We start from the raw sequence: 19433 nt of genomic DNA, 5'->3' as shown, positions 1-19433 counted from the left end.
CGCCAACCTCGCCAGGAGTGTTCCTGTCAACACCACCACGGGACTCTTGCATGCCAAGCAAGGTTAAATACAGCTTCTCTCTCGACACTGCGCCATCCATCACAGAGCTAATTGGGAAGGGAGCTTCAGGACTTCTGACGTAAGCTTGTTTTCAGTAAGGAAGAAGACTGGTCCAGAGAGACCTTAAGCATCTTGCTGCCTGTCTCCTCGCCTTGAAGGATCTTCTTAGACCCCAGGGACATGACTTTTCATGGGCCTGGGAGAGAAGCTAGTGATGCATTAAACCCACGCTTTTCCATCCCTCCTCTCCTGCTGCCTCTGCTGCTGCTGCCACTGCTCCTGCCAACACACATGCTCTTCACCCCCACGGGGGCCCCCGCTGCCAGTTCTCCATCCACTGCCACCAGCAGCGGGAGTCATCCTCCACCACACCTGCTTTATGCGGCTCTCAGCAACATCCACCTGTCTGTAAACAACTCTGGGGGACCTTGGGAGAAGCTCATGATAGCTCCACACCATAGGCAACGTACTGGTGGCTCCTTGTGCCAGGATGGGAACCCAGTAAATGAGGGACTGAATGAGGGGTGTTGGCAACGCCTCTTGCAAGTCTGCCGGCTGAACGGTAACCCTGTGATTGTGGGGATGGATTGTGTGCCTTGTGAATAACAGATGCAGTTCTTTTCCCCTGGAGAATCCCAGCCAGTGTGGACAACAGGAAAAAATAAAACCTAAAAAATCTCCTAGGGCAAGCCCAGAAGGGGAAGAAGAGAGTGAAATGTTTAGCTGGGATAGGAAAGCGGGAGACAGCAAGTAGATCCAGGAAGGTAGCTGGAGAGAGATTTGAAAGGGAGTTATCTAAATACAAGCAGCGAAGAGCACAGAAATAAAAATGCCCAATAGTAGTAAGCTGTGTCCAAAATGTGAGCACCCACCTTCCCCTACAGCCAGCCTCGGTCCAAAAGCCCAGTCTCATGGCAGACTTCAATAGTACAGCGGAACAGAGTACGCAGTATTGGCGTATTGAACACAGTTCTCAATGAGCATTTGCCAAATTTGATTGAATTGTCAATAATTTGTTCTTGACCCTGTAAGACTCCTGTACTAGTGGAGAGAAGCCATGCTGCTCTGAGAAGAACAGATGGACTTATGTTTCAGGAGAGAGGATCTGGCTACCTTCAAAGGGACATTCTTCCCTGCTTTGGAGGAGGTGTGAACATCGGAGAAGTGGATTATCTTTTTTTTTTTTTGATAATCTTTATTTTTAAAGAGTTCAACACACTCTCCACACTAGGAATTCAGAAATGGATTAAGCTGACACAGTGATTTATTTTCCTGATGGCCTCTTGCAAAGGTATTTGTTCAAAAAGAGTTGCAGTGGCTTCATGCCCTAGAAACTTGGTCTAGAGACTGGAATCTCTGAACGCTGGCCCAGACTGCTTCTCAGATTATGTTCTTGATGTCTTTAGAAGCTCAGATGGGTCCTCGCTGATGAATCTAATGAAAGCTCCCATGGCTCTCAGGGCCAGAGATCCAAGTTTAGGGGAAGGTCACAGAATACAGGCACATATTCCAAAATGAGATGACCACATTCTTTCTTCTTGATTATTCTGGTTATTCTCTTTGGCAAGACAGTGAATCATCTTTAGAAAAAATGGAAGCATGTGCCACGACTGAGCTGTCAAATGACTCATCAGATGCTTGAAATCATGTGTTTTAAACAAAGCCATCTATGAAGGACTGACTCACATGTATGTAAGGCATTCGGAAGGAGAGCTCCATCCGAGCTGTGTGGGGAGATGAAATGGTTAGGCTCATAAGCCAGAAAGATTAGAAGTTCAGTCTGTCACCTTCAATAAATCATATTTCAATTAAGACTTCTCATGAAAAAGCCATTATCAAGAGTGTTCTAGTATTTTCAAGACAAATTTTACTCTACAGATGAAAATTTAAAATATAAGTTCTGAGCATATGTGATAAGCAAGCAAATCTCCCAATGGAGCACAGATCAACTAAAAATGATCTTTTGGTCTTAAGAACACTGTTTCTAATGTTTACGATGAAACATCTAGAGGAGATGACACGAAAAATCCTGGCATATACAGATAATTTAGCATAAAATAGGAAAACAAAGTACCAATTCTGATATAAAAATGAAAGTTTAATACTATCCTTTCACTCACATGCCGCTGACTTGTTAGTCATATGAGGAATTAAGTACATAGAAAGATTATAGTTTTTCACACTAGAGAAACGATTCAGTATTTACACATGTGTGACTTATTTATTTCACTTAGGAGTATATCCTCAATATGTATCCATTTTCCTTTGAATGAATCTAATTTCTCATTCTTTATGGCTGAGTAGTATTTCTCTGGTGTGAAAAACTACAATAGTACATAAGAGCCTAATGAGATAACTGACAATGTGAAATAGGAAGAAAAGGGCTCAAGGTGTAGGGAAAGAGGGAAGGGTAGGGGAAAGGTAATAAGGGAAAAGAAAAAAATATGAGAAAATGAAAAAATGGAAATAAAGTGTTTGTAAATGGGGACAGGAGGAGGGGGTGAAGGGAGGGCAGGGACAAGGGGAAAAGATGAGAACCAAGTCCTGTCATGTAAAGGTACAGGATCCCAATAATGAATCCAACTGTACTGTATATCTATAATGAACCAATAAACTCAATGAGAGAAAAAAAGATTAAAGAAAAATATTGCACAGTATTTTAAACTACCCATAGAAAAGATTCTTCTGGAGTTTTGTTAGAAGCCATTTATATTATTTAGATATCTTGATAAACATTATGCTCTAAAAGCTTCTTGCAAATTGGGCTTCCTAGATTTAAGCATAGAAATATAGTTTTCTTTTAAGGAGTGCCTTATTCTGTTTGTATGTCTTGTTCTTATTCCCCAGGGCCCATATTTAATATTGTTTTAGCACATTTTGAAAACTATATATGAGGTTAAAAGCATGATGTGTTTAAATTAAAAAAATGACCATCTAAAATACACCCTCACGAGTCTCCCTCAGAACGGTCTCCCTTGCTTCAAACACGCTCATCCCGCCGTTCTGTCCATTTCTGAAGCAGTGCTCGAGTCCTCTCTGCTGAGTGTCTTTAATGGTGCTGTCATGGCTGCCCTGATGTTGCCCTAAACTGCTGCGAGACCTTTACCTTTCTTGGTCATTTTGAGGAAGCGCCATCTGGGGAAGAGCCAGAAGCCGTATGTTGCTAGACTTGTGAGTAAGGTAGATGAAGAGACACTGTCATTTTTTTATTTATTTATTTTTTGGTCCCAGGGATCAAACTCCGGTCCTTGCACTTGTGAGCCAGGTGCTGGAACCACTGAGCTAAGTCCCCAGCCTGACACTGTAACATTTTTACAAGCCCGCCTTTCTGTTGCACAGCACGTGGCAGCAGCATTTGGTGTATTTTTAAGCACATCTTGTGAAGACACTTGTGAAAAGCAACTTCCAGGGCTGCTTCAGAAAGTGGCCTGGATGATGGCGCAATAAATGTGTTCCAAGGGAGGAGGAGGACTGTGAGGGAGATTGTCTGTTACTGTAATAAGTTCTTAAAATTTAAACATTACCATGTTCTATGACTGCCCCTTGCATGCATCTAACTCCGGGACTATTACATTTCATCTTCTCCGTGCAGCCTCTGCAGCGGGGGTTGGGGGGCTCTGGCTGAGCTTGTGCGTTTGTGCCCAACATTTCCGGGCTGTGACACTGCTTTCTCTTGTGGCGTGGTTTATGACTGGTTGGAGGGAGGATGTGGGATCTGTCTCAGGATGGCGTACACTATGGGCTTCTCCTCCTCCCCTACGTGCAGCTCTCTCTGCTGTGCCATCACGAGAAAGAGTGTTTTCAGAGATAATCATCATCATCACATTCCAGGGTCACGCATAGGATTTCGGGCTCTGCTGGCATCGAGAGGGGACCAAAGGGACACCGGATGAAGAGAATTAAGTTGTTCTGTACATCAGAGTGGGCTAGTCCAGAAAAAAAATCACCACATAACTATGCTACATGTGACTTTTATAGTGCATGTGACTTTAACGAAATATGTACATAAAATAGGCTTTTTGTGGAAGTAGAAAATTAAATATTCTGTCTAGTTTCACTATTCTCATCCTGAGGAGATGCTGAATTAGCCCCATTTAATGGGTACAGAAAGCAGAAATCAGGTGGCGAGATGGACACATTTGCCTGCAATAGTGCAAAGTAGCTGTGGTCTACAGTGTGGACTTTGGTAGCCCTCAGACCCCATTCAACATTCTGTCCTTATGACCACGCTGCTTCTTTACACACGCAAGACATTTTCACAGATTTAAGAAAATGACAAGCTGCACAGGAAATGAACTTCAGCATACCAAGCAGGTCGCGCTGCCTGGGCCTTACCTTCACTGTGAACGCATGCGCAGGTGCGCTGCCCGGCGCCCGGTCCTCGGGGCTCTCTCTGTAGACCACGCGGTACTGGGAGATGAGGCCATTGGGCGAGTCTGGCTCCACCCAGCTCAGCAGAATGGAATGGGCACCGGTGGCTCGAGCCTGGGGGGCTGGCAGGGCCTGCGAAGGGGCCTCCAGGGTCCGTGCAGAGGACCAGGCACTGTCCACGCGGCCCCTGGAGTTCTGGGCTCTGACCCGATACTCGTAGCATGTGAAAGGCCTCAGGGTCCCGGCTTCATCGGTGAACTCGAGGGCCCCTTCTGGGCAGACAAACTCGAGGGACACATTTTCCGTGCCAGCAGGCCGTCTGAAAGAAAACCGAGCCAGCAACCGGTGAGAACTGCACGCTTCCAAACCAGGTGTGCAGAGGGAGCGAAAGGTTTGCTAGAACAATCGGCTATGGCCTGGACTTCTTGCTTGCCTCGCCCTTCCCGGTGTCATTGGAGGAACACACCATAGACCTAGCGGGGCCCCTCTCCATCGTGCAGGTGACACTGTATGGGTGTGCGTGCGTGTTTTCCTGCGTGTGTGTCTCATTCGCTGTAAAAGTCCATGTCTCTCCTCAGATCTTTTGCATATGGGAAGAGGAACAAGAAATAGAGGGGGAGAAGAGGGGAAGGGGATGGAAAAAAAATTAAGCCGAGTTACGTCCATGCACTCTCCCCTGATGGATGTGATCATTAGGGATCAGAGACCCGTGCTCATGAAAACACAAACTGTAAACAGGTGCTTGTTTCATGGAAAATATGACAAAAATAAAATTAGTAAAATATCACTCCTAATCATATTTTGTTGCATTATTTTCCAGACTTCTTTTCTTCAAAAAATATGTGTTACAAAGAAGCATATTCTTTAAAAATTAAAAAAATACAAATCCTGTAATACGCAGTTAATGCATTTCTGTGTATTTTCTGTGCCTATGTTCGTGTGTGTGTGTGTGTGTGTGTGTGTGTGTGTGTGTGTGTACTGCAGTCAGATTGGGTTTCAGTTCTGCAAACTGTATATTATGAGGGGCTGGTATTTGGGGACACCCTTGCCTTTCTATGGTAGGTAGTTTGCAACGAGGGTCCTCTTTGTAAATGTCTTTGTGTCCATGTTCTTTGCTCCTGTTCTCCTAGACCCATGTGGGCCCGGCCCTCAGACTTTCCTGGACCAACAGGACGGTAGGGAGTGCGCCGAATGCAGGGACAGGAAGCTGTTTGCTCAGGGAGCGGGCCTTGCTGTGAGAAGCCTTGGCCCGAGGGTGAGGACCACTAGGAGCCAGAAGCTTACGATTCCTATTTCCTCTCATGTAGCACAATGCACTTTTTTGCTTTTATTTCCAGAATGTTTGAAAAGTGTGTCACTTTTCTCTTCAATTCTCTAATTAAACCACAACCCTTCAAAATAAGGGTCCTTCCTCCTTACATATGTGTTGTTATTCACCAAATACCCTTGTTAAGCAGTCAAACGCCAGGCCTTGCTTCAGGAGTGGGCAGCGGCAGTGAACCCACCCTACCTAAAGGAGAGCAGAGCCGGGAGACAGGGCAAAGCCATGTGCAGAGTAAGGCGAACAATAGGATCGGGAATACGGCGGAGTTTACTTCAGAGATATTAAGGGGAGAAGTCTGACCCATCGCGAGATCTCTGAAACCTAGGAAGATGTGTCGTACCCTGACACAGTTCTGTCAAGTGCCGGAGGAGGGGGCTGTTTTCTCTCTTCGGCATTCGTTGCATTCAAAGGGAGAGCCCACGCACATTCTCGGCACGGAACAGGTAATGCACTCAACATCTAAGCAAGAGAAACGGGACTGTCGGGTGCTAGGATCACCTCAGTATCTGGCATTTCACTTGGAACAGTTCTTTGGGTGTTTGGAGGTAAAATCATGAAGCAGATCTGGTGAGAGGGAGAAGGTCCCCGGCTATTCCTCTGCAATCCCAGCACTGGATGGATGGAGCTCAGCACATCTTCAATATGTTTTTACACGGATGGCTCAAAGGTGTGCAATTTCATGAATTCTCTACAACTCTGTCGTATCTCTATCGGTTTTTATATTCTATTAGGGTAAACATCTAGCTTGGGAAGGATGTAGCCAAGAGACGGACTCTCTTCTTCGGACTCACTCTCCAGGTAAGAAGAGAAGGATGAACATATCAATATTTTCCAGGCTGTTAGGGGTACTTAATTAACACGCTTTTCAGATGCTGGAAATGGCACTTGCTGCCATAGCAAATTGACCAGCTCCATCCAAAACTAAGGTGTGATTCAGACAAAGTAAATGACAGTACTTTCGCACAGAAAGGCAGGTTCTGTGAAGTCTTTGTCTTTGGGAGCTTGATGAGTCTCACACTGATAAATCACTGTGACCTGAGTGCGAGCGATGACCGACTTCCCGCTGGAGGATGTCGAGGCTTCGCTGTCCGGCAGTCCGCCTCATGCGTGGAGCAGATTCTGCACTCCGTGTCGGTGTGCAGTCTGGCCTCGGTGCGAGCCGCAGATACCAGGTACCAGGTGTGTCACTGGGAGGGCTCCGTTCTAATGAAAGCCCGGGGCTCGGGGCCAGGCACTCCTCTCAGTGGTTTTAAAAAACCCGTTTTCTCTGAAGATAATGAAGCAAACAAACCCAAGAAGTTCTTTGGGGGAAGCAACACTTTCTATTTTGTCTTGCCTCAGCCATACTATGACAATTCAATTAATTTTTATTAAACCCTAATGAATTCCTAAATTGAGATAGAGCCATGGTTTGCATAAAATGGACATTCTTTAAAAAAACTGCCTGAAAGTGTGAATTTTAAAAATCTACAGTATTTAAGAAATTAAACACAACATTAGCCCCAATGTTCTCTACCACAACAATGAAAACATACAGCCTGATTAATGTATTTCTTCTCACTGCTGAATACTTAATAAATTAATATCACGGAGGGGTAAGTGTCCATCTGTGCTGCTAAAATCCAGGATTTCCTTATGTCCGAACGCACTTTGAGCAGAAGTGCTTGGGTAGCCCACAGTCATTCCTAATCTATTTAAAATTTCGGGCTCCACTGTTCATGCAGCTGGAAGTGTTTCCTCTTGAAAACAGCCTGTTTTTAGAGAAATCACATCTTCATTTCTTTGTCAAGGCTGCAGAGGTTGTTCTTGCTTATATTCATTTGGGACATCCTCAGTGATGCCTTTTTCCAACTAGAATTAACCTGATGTTTCCCCCACCAAGCCGAAAAGAAAAATAATTATGAAAACTAGAAAATGTGTAATTTAGAGGTCATTTGTTGTCTTAGCATGGGACTTTAAGAGCACCATACTTTCCTCCCAGCAAGTGCCATTGCTCATCTTCAAGAACAGCTCCAATGAAATCCAAAATCTCAATGCATCTCACCTAACAATTTCACAGCCCCACCCCATGAAGACCACTGGAATACTTGGAATTGAAAGGAATATCCAGAAATACCTGTAGCCTGAAGAGATGGGTGCAGGTCCTGCCTCTACCATTGAGTTCAGTGACCTCGGGAAATTTATTCTGCGACCTCTGTTTAATTTTGTAAATTGGAGATAATAACTTCTTAGTGCATCACAAACTTCCCAGAAGTCTTGTCTAAGTTAACGGAACACAGCAGGGCACGTGTGGGTCGCTGGGTAAAATGTGTACACGATATAGCACTGCGGTTATCACAGAGACGATGTGCGACATTTTGCTTAGGCCGACAGAGCTGGCAGGTAGAGACAGAGGGCCTGGAATACCAAGGCCTTCCCAGAAGTGCCCCTGAGGATAAAGGCAGATCCCAAACTCGGGGTGCTGGTGGATGACATAGAGACACGGGTAGTATACAAAATGCCTTCTGAAAGCTCACTCATCAAGCCTTATGGCCTGAGTGGATGTTTTGGTATTGGAGAAAAAGGTGTCAAACACATCCCCCCAGTTGTAAGGGAAGCCCTTCAAAATCCCTCCAGTGATTCGTCATGCGACTGGCCTAGTGCACCACTCCCTTTCACTTCCCGAGGTTTCTATGCCCAGGTTATATTCCAGTCACGATCCAGGGCTTGTCAACGGCCCCCTGGTTCACGATGTGTCAGGCTTCCAAGGCCTCGGAAGCCGTTAATTCTGCTTCCCAAGCCTCTTCCCATCCTCCTTTCCCAGTCCTCTCCTTTCTATAGTCTGACTCACCCTAAAGCTTTACTTCCGAGCCTCTTCCTCCAAAAGCCCTCCCTGTGCTCTGTTACTGAGCCCCTCCACCACTTTCCTTTTTGACTCACTGGTCACACCATGTCACGGCGTGCCTTCCTTTCTCTATCTGTCACACCATGCTACAGAACTTGCCGCCCATGACGCCACCTCACTTTTCCTCAGGACCTGAAGAGATGCAGTAAGAATGTTGTGAAGCAGCGACTGATGGTTGACAAGGAGAATCCCCAACGCTACAAAAACCGGTTAAACAGCAAGCACAAGCCTGCTTGTGAATTATTGTCTCTAAGCTCTAAACCTGCCCTTCTATCTTAGACTTTTACGACAGAGCTGCTGGCTGGACCCTGAGTCGCACCTGTCCTCTCCACCAGGGAACTCTATTTTGGGCTCTGTTCATAGGGGGTGCCAGAGGGTGGCAGGAAGCAGAAAGGAAAAAGCAAAAGTTTCTCTCCCCTCTGCTTTGTTTGGTAGTGGCTAATGTGAACCTTTCCCCACAAGGAGTCTCCCACACCAGAGGAGCACTGCCTTCCCCTGAGGGGCAGATGCTTCCTACACACGACTTTTCTTACACTCAGAACTCCAGCTCCACCTTCCGCAGACATCTGCACCAGGGGCGGGAGCACCCGCCTCAGAGGCTGGGTCCTGGCCTCAGTGGTTCCCTCCCCAGAATCTCTAAGACTGAATACTTCTAACCATTTCTCCATGTTCCCTTAGGCCCAGGGGTGGCAGCTCTTTCATGCAGTTGGCACCTCTACCATATCTTTCATTCACTTAACATATTTATAACTAGTTACTAATAATTTGTATGATAGTCTCTTTTTAGAGCAAAACATTTATTGTACATTTTAGGTGTACACAGGGGCAACGCTCATCACAGGGAATGTATCCTTTCTCTTGGTGTAACTGGTATGATTTCTCTTTCCTAATTATACTTTGATTGCCACAGGAAGCGATGATGATGTTCCCAGCAGGAGGGAACAGGAAATGATACAGAGGGTGGGCTCGGTGCTGGTGGGGCATGTGGAAGGGCCTGGGTCCTGCCCCAATACTAAACGGGAGGAAATGGGCCAATGACAGACTTACAACTGGATTCACTAAAGTTACCACATTATCTTCCCTGTACTATATAATGGATTGGTTGTGACAAATGTAGCTCAGTGGTTCTGCCACCTTCCTCACAAGTGCAAGGACCTGAGTTCCATCCCCAGTACAACGGAAAAAAAAAAAAAGTGAGACAACAACTGACTTGCTCAAGGTCACCTAAGTAATGAGTGGCAGAAATCTCATCCCATGATCGTAAATTCCATGCTTTTTCCATTGGATCACATGTAGAAGAAATAACTGATGTGATATCTATAATGTGGTCACAAAATGGAGACTTTCCTTAATATGTAAAGAGCACAGATAAATTAACAAGAAGCACTCCAACATAACAGCACAGGTAGTATGATTTCTTTTATGCCAAAGAAAATATAAGTAGAAAACATCAATGCTAATGTTTTAAAATTAATAGTATTTACTTCTTTCAATGAGAATTATGTATGCATGAAAAAGTTCCAAAGAACAGATAACAACTGCCTGGGGTGTGGTGGTGCATGGCTGTAATCCTAGCACTCGGGAGGCTGATGCAGGAGGATCACTGTGAGTCCGAGACCAGCCTGGGCTACATAGTGAGTTCCAGGTCAGTCTCAATTACATAGAGAGACCCTGTCTCAAAAAACCCAAACAAACAAACAAACAAACAAACAAGCCAGATAATAACCATTGATATCTTTTGTACTCTTAATTGTTTTCCAACAAATCTGTTCTATGATTTAAGTAGTCATTACCTTTTGGTTTTGGGAAGCCTAGCCTCAGTAACATTGAGTTTATGCAATCTTCCATGAATGTTCCAGAAATAGAGAGAGAAAAAGCATCTCCTCTAAATTTTCTGATATTTATATTTCTCACATTACATTTTACATTCTTGTGTACTTAGTTTGTCTTAATACATTATACCACAGTGAAGATTATTGATAGTAGAGCCCGGGCCTTACAGAACCCTGCAGCTCTGTAGTCCATATGTACCTCTACTCATGGGTCTGTCAATCTCAAGGTCTATGTCAATATTTAGCTTTCTGCATGATATAAGTTGAACTGCACCAAAATTCCCTGGCCTTTGACTTGCCACTCACCTTTAGTTAGTTATCTCAGTCAGGTTAATTAATCATTCTAGAACATGATCACTTTTGGTTTCCCACTTGGAATATCTTTCCCTACCTTCATCTTTGAAAACCTTCAGAAAGAAGGTTCGTTTTTGTTTTCTTCCAATTTGTACAGCATTTACGTGGTGTTGGTATAAAATTTTTGTCTTTCAGGAACACAGTGGAAATATTTTCACTGATTTTATAAAGTAAGCACACGAGATCATAAATCCATGCAATTTTGCTTCATTAATATAGAAGTGCCTAGCAAGAGTGGATAATTTTGTTGTGTGATTTGTAAACTTTCAAGATAATGTCCTCCATGGATTTTGTAGCTGAAAGTCAAGAGATTTCTTCCAATTACAAAATTATTGACAAGGGATCGGGGTGGGACTCCTGAGGAATCACCATACAAACTGAACTCCCTTTGAAGAGGAAGTAAAAGCCCAAGATGGCTTTGCCTACACTGTCAATAAAAAAGTAGCAAGGAGTGTTAATTAAACCTTGTTCCTCTTCTTTCTCACAATCTTTGTGGGAAATCTTGCTTTGACACTGATATGTAGCCCACAAAGTAGCATCTTTATCAAGTACAGTAGGCTGCAATAACCATATGAATGGTTTGTCTCTAATCGGTCATTTCATCTTCTTACGCAAGTGATTTCATCTTCTTAGGTGATGAACATCTTATCTCCTTATCAGGGTAGACCCTCTTTTCTAACAGGATGGTATCTGGAGGCAATATTTAAACAACAGAATCACAGGAGGAAAAATGGTTTGCAGGAAGTACTGAGAATAGAATGAACAGCATTTTCCAAAGGAGATAGGCAAATTGGCTTCCTTCAATTTAATACAAATGCCAGCACCGGCCAAACCTTGACTTTGATTTGAGCTAAATGTATTTCCTTTGGTGGTGGTAGAAGAAAGAGGCAGCCAACAATGGAGCAGAAATTACATGCCATAGCCTCCTTAGAAATACTGCAGGCCATGGCTGTAACTAGAGAAGGGGCCCTGTGCAGTCTCAGGATGAAAAAGAACGATGTGTCTCCATTCTATTTCTGTCCTAACAAATTTCTGATTTTTTCTGCAGCTATCTAAGAAAAATTTGATATTGTTGTTGTCTAAGCACATTTAAACTTCAGCTGGAATAACTGCTGAGTGATTCATGCCTATGTAGGTGAATGTAACGATCCTATCTGGAGCTCAGTGCGCCATTTTCATTTCACTTTAAATAAAAAACAAAATGTATCTGTGTCAGTCAGTGCCCTTCCGCTGTACTCGGAGGTATCAAACAGGCTACAATTATGATTGTGAAGTGATTGTGTCACATTGGAGGAAGGTTTATTGCTTTTGAGTGTGCCAGGCAGTAACATACTCTGCTTCATATTAGTCTTTATATCATTGTTTGGCTGTGACTAGAATAATCAAATGCCATCAAATGCTGTCAAATTCAATTTACAGTATTTTTCATTGAAGCAGGCTTTCTGCATTATATTTCCTGTTTTCTTTCTCTATAGCTGCCATAGAATAGTCACTGTAATCATGAGCTTTATTTACAAAAGCAACAGAGTGAAGCCAAGTCCTGTTCTCTAACAGATACTTTATTTCCCTGTATTCAGCATAGGAATTTGATGTGTTTTTCTCACACAATTAGCATTAAGCAGATGAAAGAAAACTATTTCGAGAGGATGGGCATTTTAGAGCCTGCACTAATGTGCTTAGCGTAAAATGTAAATTCACATTAGCCATTTTTACATGTTCATGATATTTGAATCAGAAATATTATTCTTCAAATTAATGTTTGCTGAGAAGGAATTTGGCGTGCTCATTTTCGGTAATGTCATTTACATAACCAGAAATGCAATAGTCCTTTCTCCCTTCACAGTTTTTCTGCAAGCCCTTTGCTTACCACTGTCCATGGATCTGAATCAGAGGGCTTCCACAGAAAAAGGAGCTGTAAGTTAAGTCTCACGAGATGGCCAGGGTATAGGATCAAATAAGAGAAGGTGCTGGGCTGCCTTTGAGAATGACAAACACTTGAAGACAGAACGAACTGACAAGAACTGTGCCTCTTGCGTCTAAGGTGCAGACATTGCTTTTGGAGGGGGACTTACGAACTGCAGATCCCAGATTTGTGCTTCTGTTTGTCTTTTCTTTTTTTTTTTCCAGCTTTAATTGAGTTCATTGGTGCATTTTAGGGATACAGTACAGTTACATTCATTGTTGGGATCTTGCACCTCTACATGACAAGTCTTGGTTCTCATTTTTTTTTCTTTGTCTTTTATTTTCTTTTGATTGCTGTCTTCAATACTGGGGGGTGAATCCAGGGCTTTGCCCTGAGCTACATCGCCAGCTCATGTTTTACTTTTTGAGACAAGGTCTCCCTAAGTCATTAAATTGCCCAGACTGGCCTCGAACTTGTGATCAATCCTCCTGCCTCAGCCTCCGAATTTGACAGGCCTACACCACCACACTGGCTGCTGCTGAGTCTGTCTTTCCTGCTGTAGACACTCAGGGCCTTCTGACAGTTTGCCCCACAGCTTTGTTTTATGTTTTCCTTCCTTCGCCTCACCCTCTCCTCCCTTCTTTCCTCCTTTCTCTGTCCTTTCTGTCCCATCCCTCCTTCTCTTCAGTCTCTCCTTCAAATCACTTTTTTCTTATTTTCAGTACAGTAGCTCCACTTTACAAATTCCACGTCTGACGATGAAAGGGTGAAAGCTGCCCACACACCATCCGACCAGCCAGTGAGTTGTCAGTGACGCCCAAGAGAGCTGGGCACAGAGCCACTGCTGGGTAAAGAGGCCCCCATAGCCTCTGCAGGATGAAGAGCAGCCTTCCGGCCTCTGTATCACTTGACCAGAAGCAGCAGACTTTCCTATTGCTCTGGTTCCTCCTCTGGGAAGACTTTATCTTCTGGGATACCCTGCTTTGGGGGTTTGTTCTACTTGTTATCATGGGCTCGGGGGTCTCAGCTTTGGAACTGGTCGCAATCACAGAGGTGTAAACTAGGGGCTGTGTCTCCTGTCTTTGGGTAACGCATAGAAGTTCTCAGCACCTGTCTCATCTGTACCAGGTGTGCTCTAAAAGTTTGAGTGCTCCGCCACCCCAGTGCGGAAGTGAAAGGTGTGTTTGATGTGGCTACTGGAACAATGCACATTCCTATACAACTAAAACCAGGCTTACCTGTGAATGAAGTAGTTGGTGATGATTCCATTTGGTTTCTTAGGCGGCATCCATTGGACCTTTATGTAATTTGACCCCAGCACCTTGAGAAGAGGGGGACTAAGATCCTCTGGGGCTGCTTCAGATGTCACGACAGATACCTTACTGCTAACTCCACAACTTCCTTGAAAAAAGAATTGAGGGCTTTCATGGTTTGTTAAGTGAGGGAATTATCTCATCTGAACTTTTGTCTGTGAATTTACTCACATATGTTAGACTAATACTATACATAGTTATACAATGTGAACATTTAAATAGGGAATAATTTTTTTCCCCCCACTGGGTTTATTGATACTTTTTTAGGTATGCAGAACACTTACATTCATCACTGGGATCTTGTACCTTTACATGACACATCTTGGTTCTCATTTTTTCCCCATTCCCAGCCCTCCCTTCACCCCCTCCTCCCTTCTGTATTTACAAAGACTTTGTTTCCAGTTTTTCATTTTCTCATATTTTTTCTTTTCCCTTATCACCTTTCCCCTACCCTTCCCACTTCCCCTACACCTTTAGACCTTTTCTTCCTATTTTACATTATCAGTTATGCAATTTGGGTCTTATTTACACTTTTAGTTTTTCATACCAGAGAAATTATTTGGTATTTATACATGTGTGTACTATTTATTTCACTTGAGTATGTTCTTAATATGCATCCATTTTCCTATGAATGACACTTTATGCTGAGTAATACTTCATTTTTATAGAAAAACCACATCTTCTTTATCCAATCTCCAAATGACTGGATAAAAACTGGGCTGTTTCCAAGTTTTAGCTATTACAAACTGTGCTGCTATAAACATGGGTGAGCATATATCACTGAAATATGATTTTTTAAAATTCTTTTGGGAAGATACCCAGCACGGCAATAGCTATGTCAAATGGAACCTCTAATCCTAGTTGTCTGAGGTATCTCCATATTGATTTCCACAGTGGTTGCACCAGTCTGCACTCCCACCAACAATGGATAAGGGTTCCTTTCTCCCACAACCCTGTCAGCATTGTCAGCATTTGTTATTGTTTGATTTCTTTTTTTTTTTTTTGGTACCAGGGATCGAACTTGGGTCCTTGTGCTTGTGAAGCAGGCCGCCGAACCGCTGAGCTAAATCCCCGGCCTGGTTTATTTCTTGATAGCAGCCATTCTTACTGGGGTGAGGTGGAATCTCAGTGTCATTTTCATCTACATCTCTTGAATGACCAGTGATGTTGAACATTTTTTCATATGTTTATTTGCTGCTTTTACTTCCTCGCCTGAGAAATGTCTTTTTATTTCAGATGCCCATTTTTGAATTGGATCTTTATATTTGGGGGCCTGATTTTTTTGAGTTCTTTATATGTTCTAGATAATAGTCCTTTGTCTGAGGAGCAGCTGGTAAAATTTTTTTTTCCACATTGTAGGTTGTCTCTTAGTGCTGCTGGTGGTTTCTCTTGCAGTGCAGAAGCTTTTTAAAAGATGAGATCCTAGTTGTTGATTCTTTGTGCTAGTTTCTAAGCTACTGAGGATTTGTTCATAAAGTCTTTTCCTCTGCCAATGTCTTCAAGAGTTCTACCTATATTCCAGCAAGTTCAGTGTTTCTGTTTTAATATTTAGATCTTTAATCCACTTGGATTTTAGTTTTGTGTGTGGTAAAAGATAAGAGTTGAGTTTTAATGTTTGGCAGGTTGAGATCCAGTTTTTCCAACACTGTTTATTAAAGAGGCTATCTTTCCTCCACTGAGGATGGTTGCCTCCTTTGTCAAAGATGAGATAGCTGAGTACATCTGGAGTTGCTTCTGTATCTTCCAATCTATTCCACTGATCCTCAAATCTTTTCCTTTGCCAGTACCATGCTGTTTTTATTATAGTGGCTTTGTAGAAGCATTTCAAGTTTGGGCTTGTGATACTCCCTGTCATGTCTCTGTTGCCTAGAATTGCTTTTGCTATTCTAGGTCTCTTCTTATTCCAAACAAATTTTTGGATTGTTTTCTCTAGTTCTGTGAAATATACTGTTGGGATTTCAATCGGGATTGCATTGCATCTGTATAGCAGTTTTGGAAGTATGGCCATTTTCACTATGTTGATTTTTCCTATCCAGGAGCAAGGGATGTCTTTCCAGTTTCTTATATCCTCATCTATCTCTTTTTACAGAGTGCTGTAGATTTCAGTGTACAGGTCTTTTGCTTCCTTCATTAGATTAATTCCTAGATACTTCGTTTTTTGGATGCTATTTTGAAAGGAATTGTTTCCCTAATTTCTCTCTCAGTGAGTCTGTTATTTGTGTACAAGAAGGCTATTGATTTTTGAGTGTTAACCTTATATCCAAATACTTTACTGAATCTATCAATCAAGAGTTTTTTTGGGCCCTCTAAGTAGATGATCATATTATCAGTAAATAATGACAGTTTAACTTCTTCCTTTCCTATCTTTATTGTTTTAATTTCTTTCTCATGTCTAATTGCTGTGGCTAATGTTGCCAGAACTATATTGAAGAGGAGTGGTGATAGTGGACGTCCTTGTCTTGTTCTCCATTTTAGCGTGAAGTTTTCAGTTTTTGGCTATGTGATATGATGTTGGCTGATGGTTTTTCATAGATAGCCTTTATCAATTTGAGATGAAGACCATCTATTCCAATTTCTGCAGGCTTTTTTTTAATCATGAAAGGGTGTTGAATTTTGTCAAATGCTTTTTCTGCATCTGTTGTGATGATCATATGGTTTTTGTCCCTGACTCTATTAATATAGTGTATTACACATTGATTTACATATGTTGAACCATCCTTGTATCCCTGGAATAAATCTGACTTGTTCAGGGTGTTTAATCTTCTTGATGACCCTCTGTATTCTGTTTGCCAGTAACTTATTGAAGATTTTTGCATCTATATTCATTAGGGAGATGGGCCTATAGTTCTCTTTTTTGGTTGGGTCTCTCCCTGGTTTTGGAATCAAAGTATCACTTGCTTTCAGGAGTGAATTTGGAGGTACTGCTTCCCTCTCAATTTCATTGAAAAGTTTAAAGAGTAGTGGCAGTAGTTCTTCTCTAAATGTCTTGTAGAATTCAACAGTGAAGCCATCGGGACACAGGCTTTTCTTTGCTAATAAATTTTTAATTAGGTTTTCAATTTCACTGATTGTAATTGGGGTATTAAGAATTTTTTATCTTCTTTGTTCAACTTTGGTAATTCACAAGTATCTAGAATTCTGCCCATTTCTTTTGTTTTCCATTTTATCAGAGTATAGGTTCTTGAAGTAGGTATTGATGATCCTCTGAATTTCCGCTGGATCTCTTGTGACTTCAACTTTTTTCTTCCTAATTGCATGGATCTGAGCCTTTCCTCCCCACCCCCTTTCTAAACAAGGTTGGCTAAGGGTTTATCAATTTTATTTATTCTTTTGAAAAACTAACTCTTGGATTGGTTGATTTTTTGTATCACTCTTAGTCTCCATTGCATTGATTTCTGCTCTGATCTTTATAATTTCCTCCCTTGTATGAGCTTTGGGTTTTTCTTGCTCTTGTTTTTCTACAAGCTTAAGATTCATCATTAGGTTGTTTATTTGAACTCACTCTGTTTTCCTAGTGTGGGCATTCATTGCTATGAATTTTCCATGTAGAACTGCTTTCATTGTGTCCCACAGATTCCTGTATGTTGTATTGGCATTATCATTTATTTGTAAAAACTGATCAATTTCTTCTTTAATTTCCTCTGTGACCCATTGACTGTTCAAGAGAGTGTTATTTAATTTCCATGCATTTGTGAAGTTCTTGTGGTTTCTTATGCTATTGATGTCCAGCTTAATTGCACTATGGTCTGATAATATACATGGGATAAATTAAATTCCTTTGCATTTATTTAAACATATTCTATGAGCTAGTATGTGATCTATTTTGGAGAATGACCCATATGCAGCTGAATATAGGGAATATTTTTAGAAAACTTATTAATAAATCACATATTTATATAAGCATAGGCAGTCAAGCATATGCCTTTTGGAAGTAAGATTTCCCTCATTTATTGGATCCTTCTAATAAAAAGCGATAATGCATTCAAATCTCACAAGTGTAGACTCGGTGTACACAGCTTGGATACACTTAATAATATTTTATTTTTGTCAATATTCTTACAAAATATTTTCTGCACACAGGAATCAAACAATTAGAAGGGCACTATGCCTACATAACCCCATTTTGGGGATAGGGAAATCAGAAGTTGACTTTGCCCTTAAATCAAGAAAACATTAATTTAAAGCCAGACCCATGTTGATCTGCTAAAGACTGGGTCAGGAAAAGCAATGGCCTTCAAGCAAGTAGCCGTGATCTAATGGTAGAGAAATATACCAGCAAATGGTCTCATGCTTTCTGATCCTAACTTCACCATGGGGACTAGAATTTGTGTGGACGCAGAAGTTCCCCCAACACTGGCGTTGACGTGTGACACAGGAGTTCCCACAAACACACAGCACAAGGTTGGAAAGTCCCCATGGTCTGATGTGAGGCAAATGTTTTGTGCATCAGCATGTATGAGCCACATCTTCAGCTGGCTGTCAGGAGTTAGAGACCACGTGCGGGCCGTGTTCACTTGTGCATCCGTACACCGGTCGCTCGATCTCGGTATCTAATGCAAAATGAAAATGATGCAACGATGGACCGACAGCTCTCTCGATTCCTTGTTCTCCACGCCTGAGTCTCAGTTTGCATTTAACCAATTATCCCCTCAGAGGACCGAGGAAACAGGCAGGTTCTCCTTAGGATGACACGGTGGATTATGACCCTGGACATGAGCTGAGTCACAGAATTGAAGGTAACAGTTGAGACACAGAACGTAGGGTTCAAGGGAGCCATGTGAAGTGCGTGAGGTTCATTTCAGGTGGCTCAACTTTTAAATAACTTCTCCCTTTACTCTGATTAAATTTAAATAAAACCAAGGTGAATACATTTTCTATGAAATTTTTGTGACTCTCACTTTGTTTCTTATTACCACTGTCTCCTTTGATTGGGTAGGGCCTCATAAAAGAAGGCTTTACAAAACCACCCTTTCAATATATTTAAATATTCACGGATTAACATGCAGAAATGCACAATGAGAGTCTCTCAGTGCCAGTCTCTGAGTTTTCTGGGTAAACAGTCCACTACAAATACAAATTGCAATGCTAGTCTTTGTATATGAACCGAGGGCCTACTCCTTTCCAATGGGAAATTAAAAAAAAAAAACAGTGAAATACTTTACCATAAAAGCCCAAGCCAAATGTTTGAAAGGCTCACCGTTTTGACATGCCTGTATCCTTATCTCATAGTGCGTGAAAGGAGCCAGATTTTCCAGAAGGGTGGATTGTTGGTGACCCACAGAGAAGGTCAGAGGTGTGACACTCCCATCATTGAGTAGGATGTTGTACTCCACAGGGATTTGGGGAATGCAGATCCCTTTAGAGAAAGAAAGAGGAAGATATATATATATAT

At 42.2% G+C, this 19433-nt stretch overlaps 1 protein-coding gene across 1 annotated transcript in view; it reads right to left on the bottom strand.

The window, feature by feature from the left end:
* The window catches only part of Ush2a (usherin), a 678059-nt gene that overhangs the window by 92391 nt on the left and 566235 nt on the right, over positions 1-19433 (bottom strand). The window contains exons 57-59 of the mRNA XM_033762039.1: positions 19239-19397; positions 13967-14129; positions 4396-4750 (exon numbers count right to left, since the gene is read on the bottom strand). Coding sequence (XP_033617930.1) covers positions 4396-4750; positions 13967-14129; positions 19239-19397 — 677 coding nt within the window. The remainder of the gene's footprint in view (positions 1-4395; positions 4751-13966; positions 14130-19238; positions 19398-19433) is intronic.

The sequence above is a fragment of the Fukomys damarensis genome, unplaced genomic scaffold, assembly GCF_012274545.1.
Source record: "Fukomys damarensis isolate Sample0158 unplaced genomic scaffold, DMR_v1.0_HiC HiC_scaffold_11, whole genome shotgun sequence".
NCBI lineage: Eukaryota > Metazoa > Chordata > Mammalia > Rodentia > Bathyergidae > Fukomys > Fukomys damarensis.
Note: the sequence above shows the minus strand (reverse complement) of the source record. Positions and strands in the feature narration are given on the sequence as shown.